The 22208-nt window shown below is 43.7% G+C and overlaps 1 protein-coding gene across 3 annotated transcripts in view; it reads right to left on the bottom strand.

Moving 5' to 3' along the window:
• The window catches only part of KDM7A (lysine demethylase 7A), an 84688-nt gene that overhangs the window by 34931 nt on the left and 27549 nt on the right, over positions 1-22208 (bottom strand). For all 3 annotated transcript variants that reach the window (XM_061638804.1, XM_061638805.1, XM_061638806.1), the window contains exons 3-6: positions 9940-10057; positions 8740-8900; positions 7561-7702; positions 306-492 (exon numbers count right to left, since the gene is read on the bottom strand). In XM_061638804.1, coding sequence (XP_061494788.1) covers positions 306-492; positions 7561-7702; positions 8740-8900; positions 9940-10057 — 608 coding nt within the window. The remainder of the gene's footprint in view (positions 1-305; positions 493-7560; positions 7703-8739; positions 8901-9939; positions 10058-22208) is intronic.

Genomic DNA, 22208 nt, shown 5'->3' with positions numbered 1-22208 from the left:
CTCTCCCAGACAAACAGTAAGCCACAGAACAAACCTTGGTTACAGCACTACTTGTCTGGAGAGAACTAAAGATGAGCCCAGGTTCATACCATGTCTTAGCACTGCAAAATAACAAAGTAAATGGGGAAGAGCAAAGCAGTAGCAATCTCCTCTCCGGCAGCCTGCTTGTTTGCTTATTTTTGCTAAGCTGTGGTTTGGCTTAGCGATACATTTGAACCAGGCCAGTGTGTGCAAGAACCTTCAAGATTTTTTAAAACTGAGAACACTGTAAATTGTATATTTAGAAGTCAGCACTGTTTTCTTACCCACAGAACATGGTACCAGACAGAAGTGCCCCCAAAATCAATATGGAAATCTGTGTAGCTATCTTGAACTCCCATTAAGCAGTACTTCTGAACAAAAGGCTTAGGAAAGACTGAATCATCTGGCCAGTAGTTTTCAACCCATGAAAGTTTTCTGGCAATTTCAGGGACTTCCACCAATTCAGACATCCTTAAAAAAACACATTAAAATTAAATAAGAACATAGTGACTGAGTTTTATTGAAGGTATACAGATGCAACAAATGCCTCCTTCATACCAATATTTTTTCCACATCACCAATTAAGTAAAGTAGCTCTACAAAAGGCATCAAACAATGGCAGAATGTCAGTTTGCAATATGAATTAAAATTTAGCATATTCTCAGATGTTACACTATATCATGGTAGTTCACCCAGAGAAAAGACAATAAAATCACTGATTTAAATCCAATTTCCATATCAGATATTTAGTTGTGAATCTATATGTTTTAATGGGTATACACACAAGATAAATTGTATTTTTATTTCAAGGTATGGATTTGTTTGTCTCAATATTCAGGATTTTTAACTGCTTACTCAGTGTGCCATGTATTTGTTATTATGTATTTTTAAGCTGCTTAGGGCTTATGTGAAAGGTGGAATGACGGAGTTACTGGGAAGCAAAGTACGACTTCTCATGAGACATGACAAAGTATTCATGTTGTTTGGCTTGTTGGTGGAATGAAATATACCTAACTTAACAAATAAACAGCTTAAGTAATTAGAGGGCACATAACAGGATGAGACTCAAAGATAGGTCAGTGGGTTATCCTGCAGAAATATAGGAATATATATCAAGGGGGTTGATCCCAACATCTATAATAACTTGCCACTCCCTGCCCATCCCTGATATAAATAAGATAAATGATTTATTGTGTCATATATTAAAAAACTCCATATATAAAATAACAACCACCACCACTTATTTTTACCTGGCTTGCTTTATATGAAGCTTATCTAGGCAAATCTTTGTTCTACCCATAAGAGATGAAATGGCACTGTTCACTACTTCAATCCAAGTTTTTTTAGGGTAATACCTGCTAGGCTTCAGACATAACTATCATAGTCAAATTACTGTGACCCAGCTCACACATCATTTTAAGCTGTAAGATAAAAAATGGAAATTTTACTCACCGTGAATTTCTATTTGTAGATAGTGCTGGAGGACATTCCTAAGTAGGGATGACTCCTCCTACTGGTCATGACAGGCAAGGTCTCTAAGCTTCTTTGTATCCTCTCCTGGGGGAGGAGTCGTCCCTCCCTCCAGACCGAACTGACAGAGCTAGGAACACTCCTCAGGCCCCATATCCACAGCTTTTCAGACGTCCCTAAAGTGGAAGCCTATACCAGGAGATAGCTGAAGAAAAGTGACAGACCAACACAGAACCAACGTGCTGGAGGACAGGTCACACATGAAGGAAGACACACAATACTAAACAACGTGTGCAAATGTAAGGCGCTGGCAGAAGCCTCAACTCCCCCACTCCCCCTCCCGCTCCAGCAGGTTGAAGCAGAGGAATGAGAGGTGGGTGGAATGTCCTCCAGCACTATCTACAAATAGAAATTCACGGTGAGTAAAATTTCCATTTTTGCTAGATAGTGCTGGAGGACATTCCTAAGTAGGGATATGACAGAGCAGTGTACTAGGACTCCAGGTGGGATTCCTCTAGCTAGGAGGCAACACCTTCTGGAGCACCTTCCTGCCAAATGCAGCATCGGCTGATGAGAATGAGTCCATTTTAAAGTGCCTGATAAAAGTGTGTGGAGAAGCCCATGTAGCCGCCCTACAGATATCCATTATGGGGAACCCCCCCTTAAACGCTGCTGAAGCCGCTGCCCCCCCAACTGAGTGTGCTGTGGTACCCAATGGAGGTTCCTTACCCAGAGCTTCATATGCATGTGCTATAGCCGCTCTGAGCCAGCGTGAGATAGAGTAGGTTGTCACCTTACACCCCTTTGATTTCCCAGAGAAGGCCACAAAGAGGGCCTCAGACCTCCTGAACTCTAAGGTACGATCCAGGTAGAAACGATGAGCCCTCCTCACATCAAGTGAGTGCCACCTACGTTCCTGGGCACAGGAGGGAGCGGGGCAGAATGAAGGGAGAACCACTTCCTGCGACCTATGGAAAACAGAATTGATTTTAGGTAGGAATGCCGGGTCTGGTCGGACAACCTTGTCCTGGTGGAACACGTACAGTTGAGGGTCCGAAGATAATGCCCCCAACTCGGAAACTGCGTGCCGATGTAATGGAAACCAGAAAAACTGTTTTGAATGTCAAGAGGGCAGGTAGCCATCGGTTCAAATAGCGGTCCTGTCAACACTGTCAGCACTCAGGTAAGGTTCCAGTTTGGAAACCTGTGAATCATTGATGGGGAAACCAGCGTCACCCCTCTTAAAAAACGTTTAAGGAATGGGTTGGAGGAAAGTGAGGGGCCCCCCAGGCATAACAAAATGCTAGTAAGAGCTGCAGCTTGTCTCTTGATTGTGGCTGCGCTCAGACCCTTATCTAGGCCCAACTGGAAGAACCCCAGGGGACCCCTGACGTCTCGAGACCAAGGTTCCACTGTATTTGCAGAGCACCAGGACAAGAAAACCTTCCACGTGGACGAGTAAACCCGGTTCATGGACTGTCTATGCGAGGCCAGTAGCGTGTCGAGCACTTTCCCCTTAAAGCCCTTACCGCTCAACCACAACCGCTCAGCCTCCAAGCTGTTAGCCAGAAGAGCTCTGGTCGAGGATGGCAGACTGGTCCCTGAATCAGAAGATCCGTTCGAGAGGGTACCTGCCAGGGTGTCTCGACTGACATGTTCAGTAGGTCTGGAAACCAGGGACGTCGAGGCCAATAGGGTGTCACTATAATAATTTCTGCCTTCAATGTCCAAACCCGCTGGATTGTGCGTTGTATCAGCCCAAACGGAGGAAAGGCGTACAGGAGGCCTTGTGACCACGGTGTGACTAGTGCGTTTGTGCCCTGAGCCTGGTGACACGGATTTCTTCTGAAGAACCTGTCTAGCTGTGTGTTTGCAGGTGTGGCAAAGAGATCCACTACTGGTTCTCCCCACCTGTGCACCACCTGTTGGAAAACTTCTGGGTTCAGTTGCCATTCTGCCTCCTTGATGGCTGTCCTGCTGAGCCAGTCAGCTACAAAGTTGTTTGTGCCCGCCAGGTGTTCGGCCTTCAGAGAGGCAAGATGCCTCTCTGCCCATATGAACTGGCACTCCGCCTCGAGCATTAGGCCCTTCGATCTCGTGCCCCCTTGTCTGTTGACATAAGATTTCGCCGATGAGTAGTCGGTGCGTATGAGATGCTTCCCCTTGATCTCTGGGGCGAAGGCCTGTAGGCCCAGTCTGATGGCCCGTAACTCCAGTATATTTATATTGAGCTCCGCCTCCATTGCAGACCATGTCCCCTGGGCTACATTGTGGTCCAGGTGAGCCCCCCATCTGTACAAGCTCGCATCTGAGGTCATGATTATGCGTGGAGGATCTTCCAGGCGACTCTGTGGGCCAACCTCTGAAGTTCCAGCCACCACCGGAGCTCTGTCCGTACTGTTGGAGGCATGGAGACTGAACGTCTGTGTCGTAGGAGAATTGCCTCCTGGTAGGGCAGAAGGATCTGTTGTAGAGTTCTTGAGTGAAACTGGGCCCACTGAACTAGGTCGTATGCCGACACCATGGACCCCAAAAGCCAAGCTAGCCTCATCAGGTCCAATGCTGGTGCAGCAACTGCTTCCTGAAGCAACAGCTGAAGTCTCAAGGCCCTTTCTTCGGTGAGCCTCATGCAGAAAAGTTGCATGTCCAGGATCACCCCCAAGAGCGGAACAGTTTGGGATGGGGTCAGCATGCTCTTCTCCAAGTTCACTATGAAGCCCAGCCCTTGGAGCCATGATACAGTGAGATGGGTACCTGTGTGTGACTGGTCCCAGGATGGTGCTCTCACCAAGATGTCGTCCAGATAGGGATGCACGCATATCCCCATTGTTCTGAGATGTGCCACCAGAACCCCCAGTACCTTGGTGAAAACCCTTGGTGCTGAGGAAAGGCCGAACGGCAAGGCCCTGTACTGGAAGCGTCTGCTGTCGTATGAAAACCGGAGAAAGCGCCTGTGTTGTCTGCAGATTGGAATGTGTAGATACGCCTCGGAGAGGTCCACGGAGGTCAGCCATTCTTTTTGTCGATTAAGAAAAAAATTGAATATACCCCTGATTTCCTCTCTGAGGGAACTACTGGCTCTATTGCCCGGATGTTCAGCAGGTGCTGAATAGCTTCCAGGTAGCGCAGGTGCTTCTCCGGCCTTCGAGACCTTGGGGTGGGTCGAAACCGGTTGTGTGGAATGCGAAGAAACTCTATGGCATATCCCATGGACACCGTGTCCAGCACCCATTTGTCTGAGGTGATGCCTCTCCAGCGGAGGGCAAACTCTAGAAGCCTTGCTCCCACTCCGTGAGAGGCCTCTGCCAACTGCCAGTCAGGAGGAGGAGCCCTTTTGGACTCCCTTCTGGTTCCTCCCTGAGGAGAATGGTGTGCCTCCCGGTTTAGTGGAGGAAGCATGTCCACCCCCTTAGTCTTGTCTGCCCCAGCGAAGCCTGTAGGAAGGCTGACTGCGAGATCTAGAGAGCTGTTTTGAGGAACAAAAACACTGGTTCTGCCTGCCCTTCCGTTCCTCTCTTCTGGCCATAGGGAGTGCTTTCTTCTTGTCCCTAGTTTCCACCAGGTGGGCCTCTAGAGGCTCCCCAAATAGCTTAGAACCTGAAAAAGGTAGGGCAGTGAGGCGGGTCTGTGACTCTGAGTCCACCGCCCACTGCCTGAGCCAAATGTTACGCCGTGCCACAGTGGAGGCAGCCATAGAGCGCGCTGCAAACTGTAGGGCATCCATGGATGCGTCAGCTGACAGGGCCAAGGCGTACTCCATTTTCTTTAACCCATCCTTTACAAATTTTGGGACATCGTCCCGTGCCCCAAACTCTTCAGCCCACATAAAAACCGGTCTGGAGAAAACTGAGGAAGTGGCTGCGGCTCTGAAGCCGACTGCATCTGCCTCAAAGCTCCTGCGAAGAGCACCTTCAACTCGCTTGTCGCACTGGTCCTTAGGCCCCCCCTCCCCTTCTCTTGGGATCACTGCAGAGCTAGCAAGAGCAGCAATAGGCGGGTCCACTGTGGGAAAACACAGTCTTGCCATGATCCTGTCGGCAAAGACGTAATGTTTCTTTGCCCACTTGGCAGGTGGCTTTGGTTTGCATGGTGATGACCATTCAGCATCCCACACGTCATCAAACGCCTGGGGAAAGGGAACTGAAACCTGTTTAGTGTCCATGGAGGGGAAGGCCTTTTTTGCACCTGCCGAGGCTGACTGAGTGGGTGCATCGCCTCCCGCCTCAGCCTCTGGCAGTTCCAGCACTCTGCGGGCCTTGGAAAGGAGCGGCTGAAAAACCTCTGGAGCAAAGAGTCTGGGTTGCGTCTGGGTGACCTCTATTTCCTCACCAGAAAGCTCCCCCTCTTCCCTGTCCTGCTCGAGTAGGTCTTCAGAATCTGACAGTACCACCTGTGGAAAAGGAGCCTGCCTGGATGACTGTGCCTGCGCCAGCCGAGCCTGAGCCATAGAGGATGAGGGACCTGCATGAGTCTGTGGGGAGGAACGCCTTGCTACCCCCCCAACGCGCTATGACCCAGGTGCTCCTTGTCCCTGGGTGCATCCTTAGGTGGCTCACTGTGTAAAATGTAGGAGGGTGGGGGCGACCCCCCCCCGCCTCATGTCTTGATTGGAAAGGGAAGAGGACCTGGAGTGGCTGTCTCTTAAAGATGAGCTGCCATGCCTGTCCTCCCTGCTGGAGCCTGGGGAGGGAGATAAGCGCCTCTGCTTACCCCTGTGGGAGCGCTTCCTGGAATGTTTGCGCTTCTTACTTTTACGTGCATGTGAGATAGAGCCACTGACTTCAGAAGCAATGAGCTCTTTAACCCAGGTCATAAATTTGGGAAACTGAGAGTGGGGGGGAAAACCATCCATACCTTCATCTAGGAGATTCATCCCCCCACTGTCTACGCTCTGGGACGGAGAGAAGACTGATTGCTGTGAGTCCTCTAGGTCCCTTGCCTCCCCCACGTGGCGGAGCTCTTGGCGGGAAGGCGGAGAGGAAGCGGGTGAGGCCATAATATGGCGGCCTTGACTCCCTGACGCTGAGAGAAAAGCGCGGGAATCACTTTACAGGCGAGCCGCGTTAGCGGGCGCCGCTCAACCCCCTGCTGGGACGTTCTCTCACGACGAGGCAAGCGTTTGGTGAAGGGGGGGAGCCAGGAGCCGCGATCCCGCTGAACGCGAGGGTTGCAGAAACGCGGCTCCGCGGAGCGAGGCAAGAGACTCCCGTCTGGGCGGCTACTGCTCTGCTGGCACGCTGCAGCTAGCCGCGCTCTTCGGCCTCCTTTCCGACATCTGTGAACCCAGCCGGGTTCAGCCTAGCCTCACAAACCCGAGCCCCCACGGAGTGAAGGTAGGGGAGGGGAAGGAAACAGGCAGGGAGGAAATAAAACAAACGTAAGGAGAGGAGAAGATTAGCATAAGAAAAGACGCTAAGAGGGAGAAGCAGAAAACGAAAGAAAGAAGCTCTAGATAGAGAGGAGAGATTAACCCCAGACCTTCACTGACCGCAGGCAGGGCCGGTCTGGAGAGAGGGACGACTCCTCCCCCAGGAGAGGATACAAAGAAGCTTAGAGACCCTGCCTGTCACGACCAGTAGGAGGAGTCATCCCTACTTAGGAATGTCCTCCAGCACTATCTAGCAAACTATAGTTTAATGTCAACAGGCAGTATTGGTATACACTGCTCACAGCGCTCCTGCCCTTCCATGGACGAAACAAATCAGAATCTTGCTTCAAGACTCTTGATGTGTTTCATGACAAGCCAGAATCTGGCTTGTTTCATCCACAGCATGGCAGAAGCAGAGGAGGAGGAGCCTGCAAACCTTTGACCAGGATGGGTCTGTATGCTACTTGCTTACATTAAACCACGGTTTTAAACTGGTTTAATATGACATGAGAACCAGGCCAAAGATATTTAGTTGCATTTATCTCAAATTGCCAAATGCTAGCCTCCAAGACCAATTTTCATATGTAATTATTGCAAGTCTTTACAAAGCCAAGCAATTGTATAGCCACATTTGTTAGTTTATATGTAAACCACTTCCTGTTAAAGGATTTCCAACAAATGTCTGAAAATCATATACTCACTTTGTGTCTGAGAATTCAAGGCTGATCACATTTAATACTTTTGGTCTGTCAGGATTTGTGAAATACTTGACATAATTATGGAGCTTCATTTTACTGTCTGCTTGTCTTGCCACATCAATAACATCTATCACTTTATCACCACCTGTATAAAAAAAACTCAAAACATAAGTCTCAAAATAAAGAAGGACCAACAACAACATCACTGAAAGTTACATCTAAGGATTTTGGTAAAGCATTAATTTCTGTGTAAGTAACTGCTCCCATTTAGGAACTGTAGAAGGTATTTAAAAATAAGTAACAAATTCTGCTATTAAATACTGGAAATAATTGTATCACATTATTTTAAGGTAGAAGGAATAAATCTGTACAGCACTGATGAAATTCTATAGTGGTCATAGAAACCTGAAGGCTGTCCTTCATATACCCACAAAGCTACCAGTATTACAATCAACATGGAATTGCATCTCCAAAGATATTGAAGATATAGGCATCAAAGTTCTATTGATGAAGTAGTCTCACTAACTCTGATGAGATTAGTCTAAAGACAGACAGCATCATCTAATGCTATCCGTACATGAGCAGAATGGACTTCCACTCACACAATGGGACTTCTCCTCCATCTCTTTTCCCCTGCACCCTCCAAAGTCCCAAAGTCTGAACCCTCCCAATGCCTGGGGAACCCTCTGGAACAGATTTGGGTAGCAAGGAAAATAGGGAAAAACCTGCTCACACAACATTGGATATCACTCACACATTTAAAGATCTACCCCTTACTTCTCTTAAAACTGAAATTGTAATGTGTAGAGAACTCAGCTTAAACAAAATGTTCTCAAATCTTATTACAGAAGCTGCAAACAAAGAACTACAGTTCTAAATTTCTAACTGTGAATATTAATTCTTCCACAATGCTACATTCACTTTTAGCTCTAACTGGAAAGGCTTTAAAGCCACACATGGGTGTCCAGATAGATGCTTGTGTTGCACTGTCTCTTGACATGTTAGTATTCTGCACACCACATTCACAGAGCAAGCTGGCAAAGGTTAAACTCCATTACGGACTGCATACATTCATTTAGGTAGCCCTACTTCAAACAGGAATTTTTTCCCTTAATTTTGTCAGAAGGATTCCTTTCAGAATTCCTGTACCTGTTTTCACCCTATTTGAAACACAGACCATACCTACGTATCGTTCCACATCCAGAATAGAGAAAGTAGAGGGAGGAAGTCTGAGACCTAGGCCATCTAATTTAGGAACCATAATGGGAACATCAAACCCATGCTTCTCCAGGTATCTTTGTGTTAACTGGCTGCCATGCATTTTCAAAATGACTTCATCAGCGCTGTAAAATAAAAACATTTCAACATTTAAAAATTAAGTGACAGAAGAATCCAAGGTAATTTAAAATAAACCTGAGTGTTTAGTCACACTTAATACAAAAGAGCAGTGAGTAGTTGAAATAAATTTATGAAATTTAAGGCTTCCCCTCTCCTCAACAGTTAGTGTATAGATACTTGATCTAGATACTTAATCTGGGTGTTTACAATAGTTTATTTTACTACTACAGTGTTGTAAATCAACACAGCAAACCTGGTCAACTATCAGTAGTATTTTTGCAGTACTGGTTTCTCCAGCACTGACTAAATTAGAAATTCTAACTGTTGTTCTAATTGTCATTTATGATGGAGCTGTTAATTTGTTATTTATTGGACTTGTTTTCAGGGATTTTGTACTTTTTTATATTTTCTGTTTATTTTATCATCGCTTTATTTCATTGTTTTCTGCTCTGGGATTGAAAATATTCAATGAAGAGCAGCTTATAAATACTTCAAATAATAATAGTAATTATTGTCATCATCATCACCATCACCATCAGATGCCTTAGCAAAAGGCCACTCAACTACCCATAATTTCTAGTGTGGTAAAGCATAAATACATAACCATTGTTTGAAGCAGCTAGAAAAAAAAGCAAGATTTTTTCCACCTCCTCTTATATATGTTCTAATGCAGGGGTGGGAAAACTCAGACATGAGGGCCAAATGGTGCCCTCTAGGCTTCTCTGTCTGGTCCTTGGAATCCTCCCCAGCATCCCCACCATGAGCCCTCATTTGCATTTCAAGTGTTTTTACTTGGCTGGAATGTGTCCTTGAACTCTGATAATGGTCTTGCTTGCCTGGGTGGAGGATTGATAAGGTATACGAGTGTATGTGCAGAAATCAGCTTACAGTACAAAGGTAAAATTTACATTCATTGTTCTACCTACTTTTGCCTATGGCCCCACCCGCTATTGGCACATGGTCCTTGGAAGGTTGCTGAGGAGTGAATGCAGACCTCTTGCTGAAAAAGGTTCCCCACTCTTGTTCTAATGCAACTTATCTTACCTTGGGAATGAACAAGCACGTAGCTGCTTAACAAACGTCCTTGTTCCAGCTTGAACTGGCTTGGAACCATCATCAAATTCTGTATAGTCATGCCTGTGCCAATTCCTTCTCTTCTTCACTAGATAGTAAGGATTAAAATATTAACTTTTAAAATTAACTGCTACCACCACATTTGTATCCCGCCTGTTCTTCAGGACATTCAGGAGAACCATCCAGTCTTATCCAAACAATCCCATAAGGTTTCCCAGTCTGCATCTGTGTTGGAATTGCTTTTAAGATGTTTTTAAAGATGTTTTGTTTTAATATATTTTAAAGTCTGTTTTTAAGATGTTTTAGTGTTTTTGTTTTCCACCCTAGGCTCCTATTGGGAGGAAGGGCGGGAACTTGTTTAAGCATGCATGATTGGCCCAAGCTCACTTAGGCCACATCCACACCATACAGTTAAAATATACTGCTTCCCTAAAGAATCTGGGATCTGTAGTTTACCCCTCACAGAGCTACAATTCCTTAGCAAATGACAACTTTAGCAAACTACAGCACCCAGGATTCTTCGGGGGAAGCCATGTGCTTTAAATGTATGGTATGGACGTTACTCAAGAGAAGCTTCATAGCTAAACAGGAATTTGAACACAGGTCTTGAAGTCCCAGGCCTACAGTCTATTCACATCACCAAACTGGCTCTCCTAACTGATATCAGACAAGCTACCTGCTATTAAATGGTGGTTAAAATCTTTTTCCTCTGCCCAAAGTTGAATAAAAACATTTACTAGGGGATGCCCAGTTGACATTGACCCATGACAGAGCCTTTTAAGTAGCTGCTCCCCATTTGTGGAATGCCCTCCCCAGTGAGGCATTTCTATCTCCATCACTACTGACTTTCAGGAGGAAGTTGAAAACATTCCTGTTTACCCAGGCATTTAATTGCTGAAGAGTTCCTGGCAACCAGGAGACCACTGGATGGAAAAATGTTTTTAATCTGTAACTTGGTTTAGAATGTTTTTAACTGTTTTTAGAATGCTTTTATTTTTGTTGCTTTTAAATTATTTTGTTATGTTTGCTGCCCTGGTCTCCTTTAGGAACGAGAGTGGGATATAAATTTAATCAATAAATAGTTTACAATATAGCTGTGGTACGGTTTCATTCAAAAACCCCACATAAAATCTGGATTATATTTGCACTAACGGAATTATTAGACATACTTTCTATGCAAATTTCTATTATGAGCCAACTATTACAACCTGTTACATTTCCTTAAAGACCCAGTTTGGATGATAAACCATGGTTTATGAAGCCTGGAACTAATACTAACAGGAAAAATTGGGGCTGAGCATCACCTTCCCCTCCTACTTCAGTGCTTCATTTCTGGCTTGTAAATCTTGATTTATTTCATGGCTTATTTTTCTGGTTTGTAAACTGCCATCAAATCAAGTGATCTGAATATAATGGAAACTCTGGCTTAAAGCAAGCAAGAAACAAAGTACTGAAGAGATGCATAAGAGAGGCATTCTGCTCCAGTATTTGTTCCCATGGTTTTAAGAACCTTGCAATGATACTCTGAACTGGGCCATACTCTAGAAAAGGGAAGGCCGGAGTGGTAGGTACCCTTAGCCTACAAGTCCCATCATCTCTGACTATTGGCCATGCCAGGTGGGACTAGGGTTGCCAGGTTCAGGGCCTGAGACTGATCCTGTATCGTTAGGAGAAGAGAAAGTGCAGGTGTTCTTGCAACCCTGTAATGGGGAAAACTACAAGGTGGAATTCTCCCCCCCCCCGCACAACTTTTAAAGATACAGAAGACCTCTTGGAGGCTGCAACCAAGAGGTCTTCTGTATCTTTAAGAGTTGTGCAGAGGGAAGGGAGAATTCCACCTTGTGGTTTTTCCCATTACAGGGTTGCAAGAACACCTGCACTTGGCTGACTTTCTCTTCTCCTAAAGATACAGGATCAGTCTCAGGCCCTGAAACTGGCAACCCTAGCTGGGACTGATGAAAGATGTAGTCCAACAGCATCGGGAGGGCACCATATTGGCTACTCCTGAAGCATTTATAACCACTTGCAGTCTCTTTATCCAAGTATGGATTATATGGGGTTCCTAGGAAGTTTCCAATTCCAAGCTCTTAGCTACCCAGGTTCCTATTTAAATTATTTCACATACTAAAAGGATATATTGAGTTTATTATTTTGGATGGTAGATATGTCAATGAAGCAAAATGCTTTATTAAAATCCCTAAACCTGGAATTTATATAATCCCCCTAGTCATTCTTCAAGCATTACATTCAGTACCTTTTCTTATGCTTCACCTTACAACTGTCAACCGCGATAGGCCTCTTCAGACATTCAAAAAGAATGTGTGAGGCTCAGACCTAGGAAGGGTAGCATGCTGTAGGCACACCTGCTCTATTCTGATCTTCCCTTGTTGAGGAGGAAGGTCTGAAGGGGGTTTCAGAGCATATCTGGCTGAACATACTTCAAAGCTTTTTTGCAGTTAGGAACTCTTATAATGCAGAGTTCAGTTGCAGAGGGGCTTCTGCTCAATATGGGAAGGCCAGGGTGGAGCAAACATGCTATGCACACACCATCCCCTTCCCAGTTTAGGCCCTCGTACATTCTTTTTGAACATCTGAAGGGGTTTACTATCAATTCTACTTATGAAATATTGTATATTCTTTTCTGGAAAAAAGCAGTCTAAGTCTGCACATGAAGCCACTGGCCAAGGTGTCAGTAATTTCATCTAGACATTTTGTGTTCATTAAATTTTCATTATTTCAAAACGGATAGATCCTGTTGCTACAGCTACTTGATCAAGCAGAGGAGTACTATTATAATATATGCTTGACTGTCATCCAACTCTCAACACATTTGCAAGTCACAGTTTACTACTAAAAAGTATTATGAAAACTGAAACCTAAATAAAGTTGAAGAACTGCTTATGTAGAAATTGAAACATATACCACAAGCCAAATTCCGCACAGTCATCAGACAGTGTATGTCCTTACTTTAAGGTAAACAGAGATGCCAAGTCATCTGGGTCTGGCAACAAAAGTTTGTTTTTTGCATGGGTCACAGCCTACCAAAGATCAGTGCACACAGGATAGCCAATACATGGAAGATATGAACAATGGCTGTCAAAAGAAACTGGTTTCATACTCTGAACCATTTTATGTATCAGCTCATCACAAGGACTTGGATATTTTCTGTACGCCAATACAAATCTTCAGAGGGAAAAGAAGAATGTGTTAGCATGGATTATGCATGCAAACAGTTTGCTATACAGAGGCAGCTGCCATAGGGAGCCATTTAAAGGAGACTCCATGTGGCAATCATTTTGTGTGACCCTGGTTGTGCATATTTTTGTGCAAAATGATGCGTATCATTCTTTCCATGTGTACACACCTGTTTCTTCAAGCTCAGTGACCACTTTGGAAAGCAGCCAATATCATCTGACAGTTATTAAGGTAGGCAGCTGCACTACAAAAGACCCAAGACAAAGCTTCTGATGTAACTGAACTTCTCTAAAGGACAAGTGGGTACATCAGTTAAAAGGCTAGTGTTACTTACCAGTACTTACACTCTTATAAACTGCATTATTTTTTAAAAAGTAGAGACTACTGTACCCAAAGTGTTCAATATTTACTCTATTGGTCTAGGTTTAATAAGAGTAATAGAAACAAAATTCCAACACTGTCACACACATAAAAAGGATTAAAACAAACAGTCCAGTAGACCCCAGTTAGTCTGTATGTAGCTGTGGAATAACTAATAGAAAGGCTAACATCCAATTTATCTGAAACGTCAAGGTGGTTCTATATATGATAGGAAATTATCCTAAAATGAAATATTGGCCTGACTGAACTTTCTAAAGCTTACTTTAGAAACCCATTTTGGAACAATTAAACTTTGCAACCTAACCTGAAAAGCAATGATTTACAGCTAGTCTAATGAGGGTTCAGATAATATTCAGGAAGATATCATAGCTAAAGTAGCCAACTTGGAAATATATTCCCTAGTTATTCTTTGATCAATGAGGCATTAATTTCAGTTTGTTCCTATACTTCATCTGCCAACTGTCAACTATTTTAAGTTCTCTTCCAATATTCATAAAGAATATATGAGGCTCTAGGCACACCCATCCTAGCCCTCAAGTTTCCCACGTAGAGAAGGAAGGGGGTGGCTTCTAAACACATCTGCCTGAATTCAGGCAGTTTCCCTGCAGCCTTCCAAGTGAAATCCCTCCTGATACTTGATAACAGTCAATACATCGTTCTGTACAGCAGCAGTGACAGAATCAAATTGGGATTCTTAGGGCACTACACAGATATTAGGGCAGATGACAATACATGAAATCATGATGGATCTATTTATTATCATAGGACAAGACAATCACACAGTAGGTTAGGACTCTGTCCTACACAGAGAGTCTCTCCCATACCATCATTATGTGCAATCAGATTGACCTGGTAATCCCCCTCTGACACACTGCCATAGAAAGTTCACAGTGATTTGTTGATTGGCCTGGTTACACTGGAAAGATATCCTCTGTTGTGTGTGACTGATTCCCACTGCCACACTAGGTTGTGTGTGTGCATCCCAGAGGGTGCCAAATCTTAGCAGTCATCTGCCAATTGGATCTAGCATCCTGGAGCCTGATTCAGAGACTTGAAAGTAACACCAAGCTCTCCAGGAAGCAATTGTGAAACTCTGGAACATCAGGCCAAGAGGCTGGGACCTTAGAGAACATTCTTACCAAGAAAGATTCAATCAGGAATAGGCACAGCAACAGGTAAAACATTTGATAGTGCAAGTGATGGCCAGATACATCTTACCACACACAGACAGACATATTTGGGAAGACTTTAAATTAGAATTTATAGAATATAGAGACAGGATACCAAAATGATAAGGGTGAAGAACTGTAGCCATGTTTGACAGAAAAATATACATCCCAAGGTTGAGCAACAAATGGCCTTATAAGAGACTACCGTGAGATCCTTGTACAGTAACACAGCATATACAGAGAACAAGGCGGGCAAGCTAAAATAGTGGACAGGTTAAGAAAGTCTGCCCACAGAGACTATTGGAATCCACTGGATTCCTGAATGCCCTGGGGGAGTTCCCACTAAATAGAGCAGGTGACCCTGTTGAAGCCCTTGTCATGCTGTGGAACAACGAGATACATTGGGCTCTTAACACAGTTGCCCCTGAGTGCCTTCTTTGGCACTGTGGAGCCCAGTTTGCACCTTGGTACACCAGTGAACTAAGGGCAAAGAAGCAGGCTGGACAATGGCTAGAGCGCAAGTGGTGAAAGACATACTGTGAGGCTGATTAGGCAAAAGTAAAACATCGTAACTGTACCTACTGTGTGGCGGTGAGGATGGCAAAGAAGGCCCACTTCTCTGCCAACATCGCATCCTCAAGTAGCCATCCAGTGGAGCTTTTTTGTATTGTCAGGGGTCTGTTAACATCAACTCCAAGAAACTGAGTTTTAGACCCGCCAGAGGCCCACTGTGAATTGTTTGCAAGGCACTTTGGGGATAAAGTTGCTCACCTCCACAGCAATCTTGATGCCACATCTACATCTACTGTAGTCCCCAGTGAGGCGCCCAGTGCAACGTCTGCTGCAACTTCTTGGGATCAGTTTCAGTTGATGTTGCCTGATGATGTGGACAAGGTGTTTGCGACAATGCGGCCAGCAATGTGTCCTCTCAACTCTTGTCCTTCTTCGCTTATTAAAGCTTGCTCACGGAGTATGACTGAGTGGATCCAGGGTGTGGTCAACGTGTGTTTGCAGGAGGAAGTGGTCCCAGCCACCCTGAAAGAGGTGGTAATCTGACCGCTCCTGAAAAAGCTCACCCTGGACCCACTGGTTTGTTACAACCTGGTCACAAATACCCACATTTAACGGAAGGTGATTGAGAGGGTTGTGGTGCAGCAATTGCAAGTACTCTTGGATGAAACAGATTATCTTGACCCATCCCAGTCTGGGTTCAGGCCTGGTTATGGGACTGAATTGGCCTTGGTCACCCTGATGGATGACCATTATCAGGAGGAAGACAGGGGGAGTGTGACCCTGTTATTCTTACATGGTCTCCTGGCAGCATTTGATACTATTGACCATGATGTCCTTCTGAGCCAAATTAGTTAAATCGATATCAGAGGCACTGTTTTACAATGCTTCTGATCCTACCTCCAGGGTCCTTTTCAGAGAATTGCATTGGGTGATTGTCTTTCAGCCCCTGGCAGTTGTGCTGTGGGGTGCCGCAGGGAACCATCTTGTCCCCTGTGCTGTTTAACATTTATATGAAGCCCTTGGGAGCAGTCATCAGGAGATTTGGGGTGAGCTGTCAGAAGTACACTGATAATGCCCAGCTCTATTTCTCTGACATCTGAATGGGGAGAGGCCATGCAAGCCTGGACCAGTGCCTGGACTCAGTGGTGGGCTGGATGAGGGTCAATAAACAGTCTGAATGCTAGCAAGAGGTGCTGTGGGTTGGTGGTTCCTGAGTTCGGATAACTGGTCAATTGCCTGCTTTGCATGGGGTCATACTCCGTCTGAAAGAGCAGGTTCATGGTCTGGGGATGCTCCTGGATCCATCCTTGTCACTAGAGGTCCAGGTGACCTCAGTGGCTATGAGTGCCTTTTACCAGCTTCTGGTGGTAAGACAGCTGTGGCCGTTTCTGGACTGGGATAGTCTGACCACTGTTGTCCATGCACTGGCAACCTCCAGGCTAGATTACTGTAATGCATTCTATGTGGGACAGGCCTTGGGGTTGGTCCAGAACCTGCAGGTGGTGCAAACAACAGATCATTAGGGCAGGGTATCGCCAACATGTCACCATGCTGGAAAAGAATTGCACTGGCTACCGGGCCAAGTTCAAGGTTCTGGTACTGGTATACAAAGCCCTATACAGCTTGGGACCAGGATACTTAAAAGATCTTCTTACCCCTTATATACCCAGTCGATCACTGCACTCCTATCCTTTGGAACTCCCTCCCCTTAAATATTAGATAGGTACCATCTGTGTTATCTTTTCGGTGGCTACTGAAGACCTTCTTTCAACAAACCTTTTAAGTAGAGATCTTAACCCAGTCTGCACCTGTGTTAGAATTGCTTTTAAGATGTGTTTAAAGATGTTTTGTTTTCATATGTTTTAAAGTCTGTTTTTAAGATGTTTTAGAGTGTTTTAGTAAAGTTTTGTTTGCTGCTCTGCATTCCTTCTGGAATTAACAACAACATGCTGAAATGGTTAGCATTACCAAGACCTAGCAAGTAAAACTCTGCTAAATAAAAGCTCACCATTTAGAGCAGGATTTCTTTACCTGTGGTTCATGGACCCTTAGGGGGTCCATGAATCGGGCACAAAAAATAATCAAATTCCAACGCGATAAACTTTTATTTACTTATTTATGGGGTCCATAGCTTTCATTAGATTCTTAAAGGGGTCCATGACCCAAAAAAGGTTAAGAACCAATTATTTAAAGCTATTGCTCATTCTGGATAGGCAGTGAAGAAAACAAGATGGGGTGTAGCACTGCATATTTTAAGGGTTAGCCTTGCATCCTAGACCAGGATGAAGAGAATGACAAAAGAGTCTCTCAAGTGTGAGATATGGCTCCCTGAAGAGGCACAGTAAATGATAAGAACAGATGCAAACTCCTCCTTGATTCAGGACATGAAATGATAGGTCTGTTCATAAGAAAAACGCAAGCAGTACCCTAAGAGGCAGTAGATTGCTGAAATACAAATATTTCCTTAGGTAATTTTAGCAAATTTGCTGAGTTTGCAAACAATATTCCAAGAAATAAATGAACAAGAAATAAGAGATTAAAGTAAATAAAGTAAAATAAAGAGATTAAGGGGACTGGCAGCTTTAAGAAGATGTCTTACTAGAATGATTCCCCCATGCATGCTTTCAATGCATAAGGGGGTATTATAATTGTTCACTGCTTGTTTTAATTTCTATGATTGCTATTCTAAATTGAGATTTTTCTAGTTGTATATAAAAGCCCTCATGAAGGAAAAAGGAATTTTTTTAAAATAAATACCAGATAGGAACTGTGTATATGCAATATGCTAGAACACTGTATAAATAATATCCTTAAGATGGACACACCACAGTTCATCTAGAGTTTTAGCATCCAGATGTGTAATAGGCAGTTTACAAGAGACAGAAGTCCCAGCCCAAAGGGATTTATAATCTTAAAAAGTTAGTGGGAAAAACCAAAGTAAAGTTGCAATTCAGAAGACATTGCCATTTTACATGAGATCAAAAGGACCATCATTTCCAAGACAATGAAGCTTAGGCCAGCTCTAGCAATGAATGACAATTTAAGGAGGATGCTGGCATGCCAGGAAAGACTAGAAATACTAGAGATAAAGAAGCTAGGAGGCAGATCCTTTGGAGGACAGGGCAAGGAATGGTCATGCTTAGCCTAGACCAGGAGTGTCTAACCTGTGGCCCTCCAGATGATGTTGAACTACTACTCCCATCATACCTGACCACTGGTCATGCAGGCTGGAGTTGATGAGAGTTGGAATCCAACAACCATTACCAAATGGTTAACTTCCATGTTGGGAATCAGTATGTCTTGATTGCACCACAGGAGATCACGATCACTTCACAGGCCCACACACTCCTCTTCCTTTTCATGTTCAGAGCTAACCATGATGTAGCATTATATCTGTGCTGGCACTTTCAGAAAGAGGAAACCACAGTTTGCAAACTCATTTTTAATCATAGTTGCAAACCACACCGTTTGGAGTGAAAAGCTGTGAGAATACTAGTATGGAATGCAGCACAATGGTTAGCTCTGATGAAAAGATTGGGAGTATTCTGCAGAATCATGCACTCCTTCTTCCCCTTTAGTATGAAAAGCCTTCCAACTTTTGGTTCTTAGCCAACACAGATAAGGAGGTGTGAAAATTGGAGGGAGAAATATCAATAATTTAAGATATGCAGACGATACCATACTACTAGCAGAAACCAGTAATGATTTGAAACGAGTGCTGATGAAAGTTAAAAAGGAAACCACAAAAGCAGGACTACAGCTGAACATCAACAAGACTAAAGTAATGACAGCAGTTGACAATGAGGACATTGAACTTGTCAAGGATTATCAATACCTTGGCAGTCATTAACCAAAATGGAGACAATAATCAAGAAATCCGAAGAAGTCTAGGACTGGGAAGGGCAGCTATTAGAGAACTAGAAAAGGTCCTCAAATGCAAAGATGTATCACTGAACACTAAAGTCAGGATCATTCAGACCATGGTATTCCCGATAGCTATGTATGGATGTGAAAGTTGGACAGTGAAAAAAGCGGATAAGAGAAAAATCAACCCATTTGAAATGTGGTGCTGGAGGAGAGCTTTGTGGATACCATGGACTGCGAAAAAGACAAATAGTTGGGTGTCAGAGCAAATAAAACCAGAACTATCACTAGAAGCTAAAATTATGAAACTTAGGTTATCATACTTTGGACACATCATGAGAACACGATTCACTAGAAAAGACAATAATACTGGGAAAAATGGAAGGGAGCATAAAAAGAGGAAGACCAAACAAGAGATGGATTGATTCCACAAAGGACGCCACAGACTTGAACTTACATCTGAACAGGGTGGTTCATGACAGGTGCTACTGGAGGTCGCTGATTCATAGGGTTGCCATAAGTCATTATTGACTTGAAGGCACATAACAACAACATGCACACACAAAATCAAGGAGAGGTCAACTGATCACAAGTACTTTTTACTGAATTTGGTAGTTGCCCCAAAACAGACTTGTTCATTGTTACTATGACTACAGGTCCTACATTTTAAATCTTGCTTTAATTCTGTTTTATCTGTTAGTTATTTTATTACTGTAATATTTTAATCATGTAAACTGTTCTTGGTGAAGGGCAGTATAGAAATATTTTATATAAATAAAGGTAAGAGCCCTAATCCAACTCTCTAACTACACTTTTAAAAAGTGTGTTTAGCTAGTTGCACAAGAAAGTGAGTGAGAATGCACATTCAAATACAAATTTCATTAAAAGTAATGAAATGCAGTTAGACAGCTTTGCATGAAGGTCTTAATTGTACATCAGTTTTATGCCCATAGTTCTTGATCCAGCAAGTGATCCACACGCAGAACCCTGTGTACATGCATGGATTTCATTAGTGGGATCAAGGTCAAACCAGAAGATACAGATCAAGTTTTACACTTTCAATCAATTTCTACTACTAATTGCAGTCAGTTTAATAACGGAACACAAACTGAGCAGATTTTGAATCATTTTCCTCCCACCTCACCCCACCCCACCCCATCCCAACAATATATATCCCCTTTGATCTGTAAGGCTTGGGGTTTCTTCATGTTTACCTTAAATCTTGTTTACCTTAAATCTTAAATCAGTCTTTCAAAATAAAATATCATACAGAACGAAACTACAATGTACCATTTGTAATTCATTAACATGATCAGGAGTCCGATTACTTTTGCAAGGCACTGTACTTATCTGCAGCAAGATGTCACTTATATGACCTGAAACTCATCTAGTTCTCTGCTTGCAGAGTCTTGGGTTTCCTTGTTGCATACTTTAAAGAATATACAGGACAGAGTTCACAATTCCTATTCCTTTTTTTCTAAAGAAACAGTATGTTGAGAATGTATCATGACTGCTCAAACTAATAGTACTTTTGCTTTCTATACACTCTGCTTGGTTCTTACATATTGTGCTTTAACAATAAAGATAAACTGGACAGCACACCAAGAGATGTTTTGCTACCTGATTCTTTGTGTCAGATGAACTATTACAAATGCTTTAAAAAAAACCAGCTTTATCACTGAGGTTTAACGTGCCCTTCTTTCCAATCATTTTTTATTCTGAGCTGGGACTATTGAGGAAAACAAGTTATCATGTGAGATATGTCTAGATGGGGGCATTATCTCACAAACAGGTTATTTATTTGTGTGTGTGTGTGCATGTCTCTGTGTGTGCATGATTGGCACATGAGGGCCCACGCACTCCTGTTTTTTCTACTCACCGTATTCATTGCTATTCTTTTGCATGTCATCCACACCACTGGGTGGAACTGGGCAGAAAATATCCAAGGTATGGGGGAGGTTGTCCCTCCCCTCATTCACTCCTCCACCCCTCCCCCAGTTAGGTTTACACAGGATTACACTGTAATTTGCTTGTTTTTTATTTTTGTATAGTTCTGATTTAATAGAATTGGGAAAGATCTGTAATAAAAAAATGTGGCTGCTTAGTGGAGAGGTACGCGCACGTGCACGCACAGAGCTTTCTATAAATTAAGATGATTCCTCCCACCCAGCCTTCTCCAACTGATATCCGACTTCATCGTAAAGCACCTCGAGATTTGACTGTGTTGCCAAGTGGAGGGAGGGGGATTAAGTCAGTGCTGAACTTGTTCTCACTGTTCTTTCATACCTCTTCAAAAGCCTCCTGCACCATCAGAAAGGTTTTGAGGGGAAAAGCAAGAGGCAGCAAGTGACATTCTCGGGAGACCTGATTTTTAAAAAATCTGATAGCTTCCATGCCCCAGGGCTTTCTTCTGCTAGAGGAGACTCTTGAGAAGTCTGGGGGGAAAACAGTGAGAAAAGCTTCCCTTTCCCCCTCTCAGCCACAGAACTCAGAGGTACTTTAAGCTAAAGTTGAAGGTCAGCTGGAGAAGGCTGGGAAGGAGGAATGACCACAGTTTACAGAAAGATTTACAAGTGACTACCTCCTCTCCATTCAGAGCACTAAGCAGCCTGAAGCATTTATTTTTATTATCACAGGTCTTGTGCAGATCTGTTAATGGAAGGAGGAGTTGGCAATAGAAGACAGCCACTGAAATGTCACCACACAGGTGACAAACTGCCCACCCCCAAAAAAGTGCTAAGAAGTTTCCACACCATCAGTGACTGCAGATGTATGATGGGTTATTTTTAGTTATAGAATTTTCTGTGGTAAGGGAAAATGTGGCTTAAAGGAAGAAAAAGCACACACTGGCATTTTGATGAAGTTAGATCACTGCTGCAAGAACTTCCAAACATGAGCAGCACTTGTTCACAATAAACTGCCTTGTGGAAGCATCTGTGGAGTTTGAAGATGAGTGCCATCAATATGCTGATGAGATTCAGCTCACTCTCTCTTTTCCATTGGATGCTGAACACAACTGTGGAGGTTCCGAATTGGTACCTAGGCAGTGATGGACAAGATGTGGCCTAACAAACAAGACAGAGGTGCTGTTGCTCAGTAGGAAAGCTAAATCAGAGT

Source organism: Rhineura floridana, chromosome 8 (genome assembly GCF_030035675.1).
Source record: "Rhineura floridana isolate rRhiFlo1 chromosome 8, rRhiFlo1.hap2, whole genome shotgun sequence".
Lineage (NCBI taxonomy): Eukaryota > Metazoa > Chordata > Lepidosauria > Squamata > Rhineuridae > Rhineura > Rhineura floridana.
Note: the sequence above shows the minus strand (reverse complement) of the source record. Positions and strands in the feature narration are given on the sequence as shown.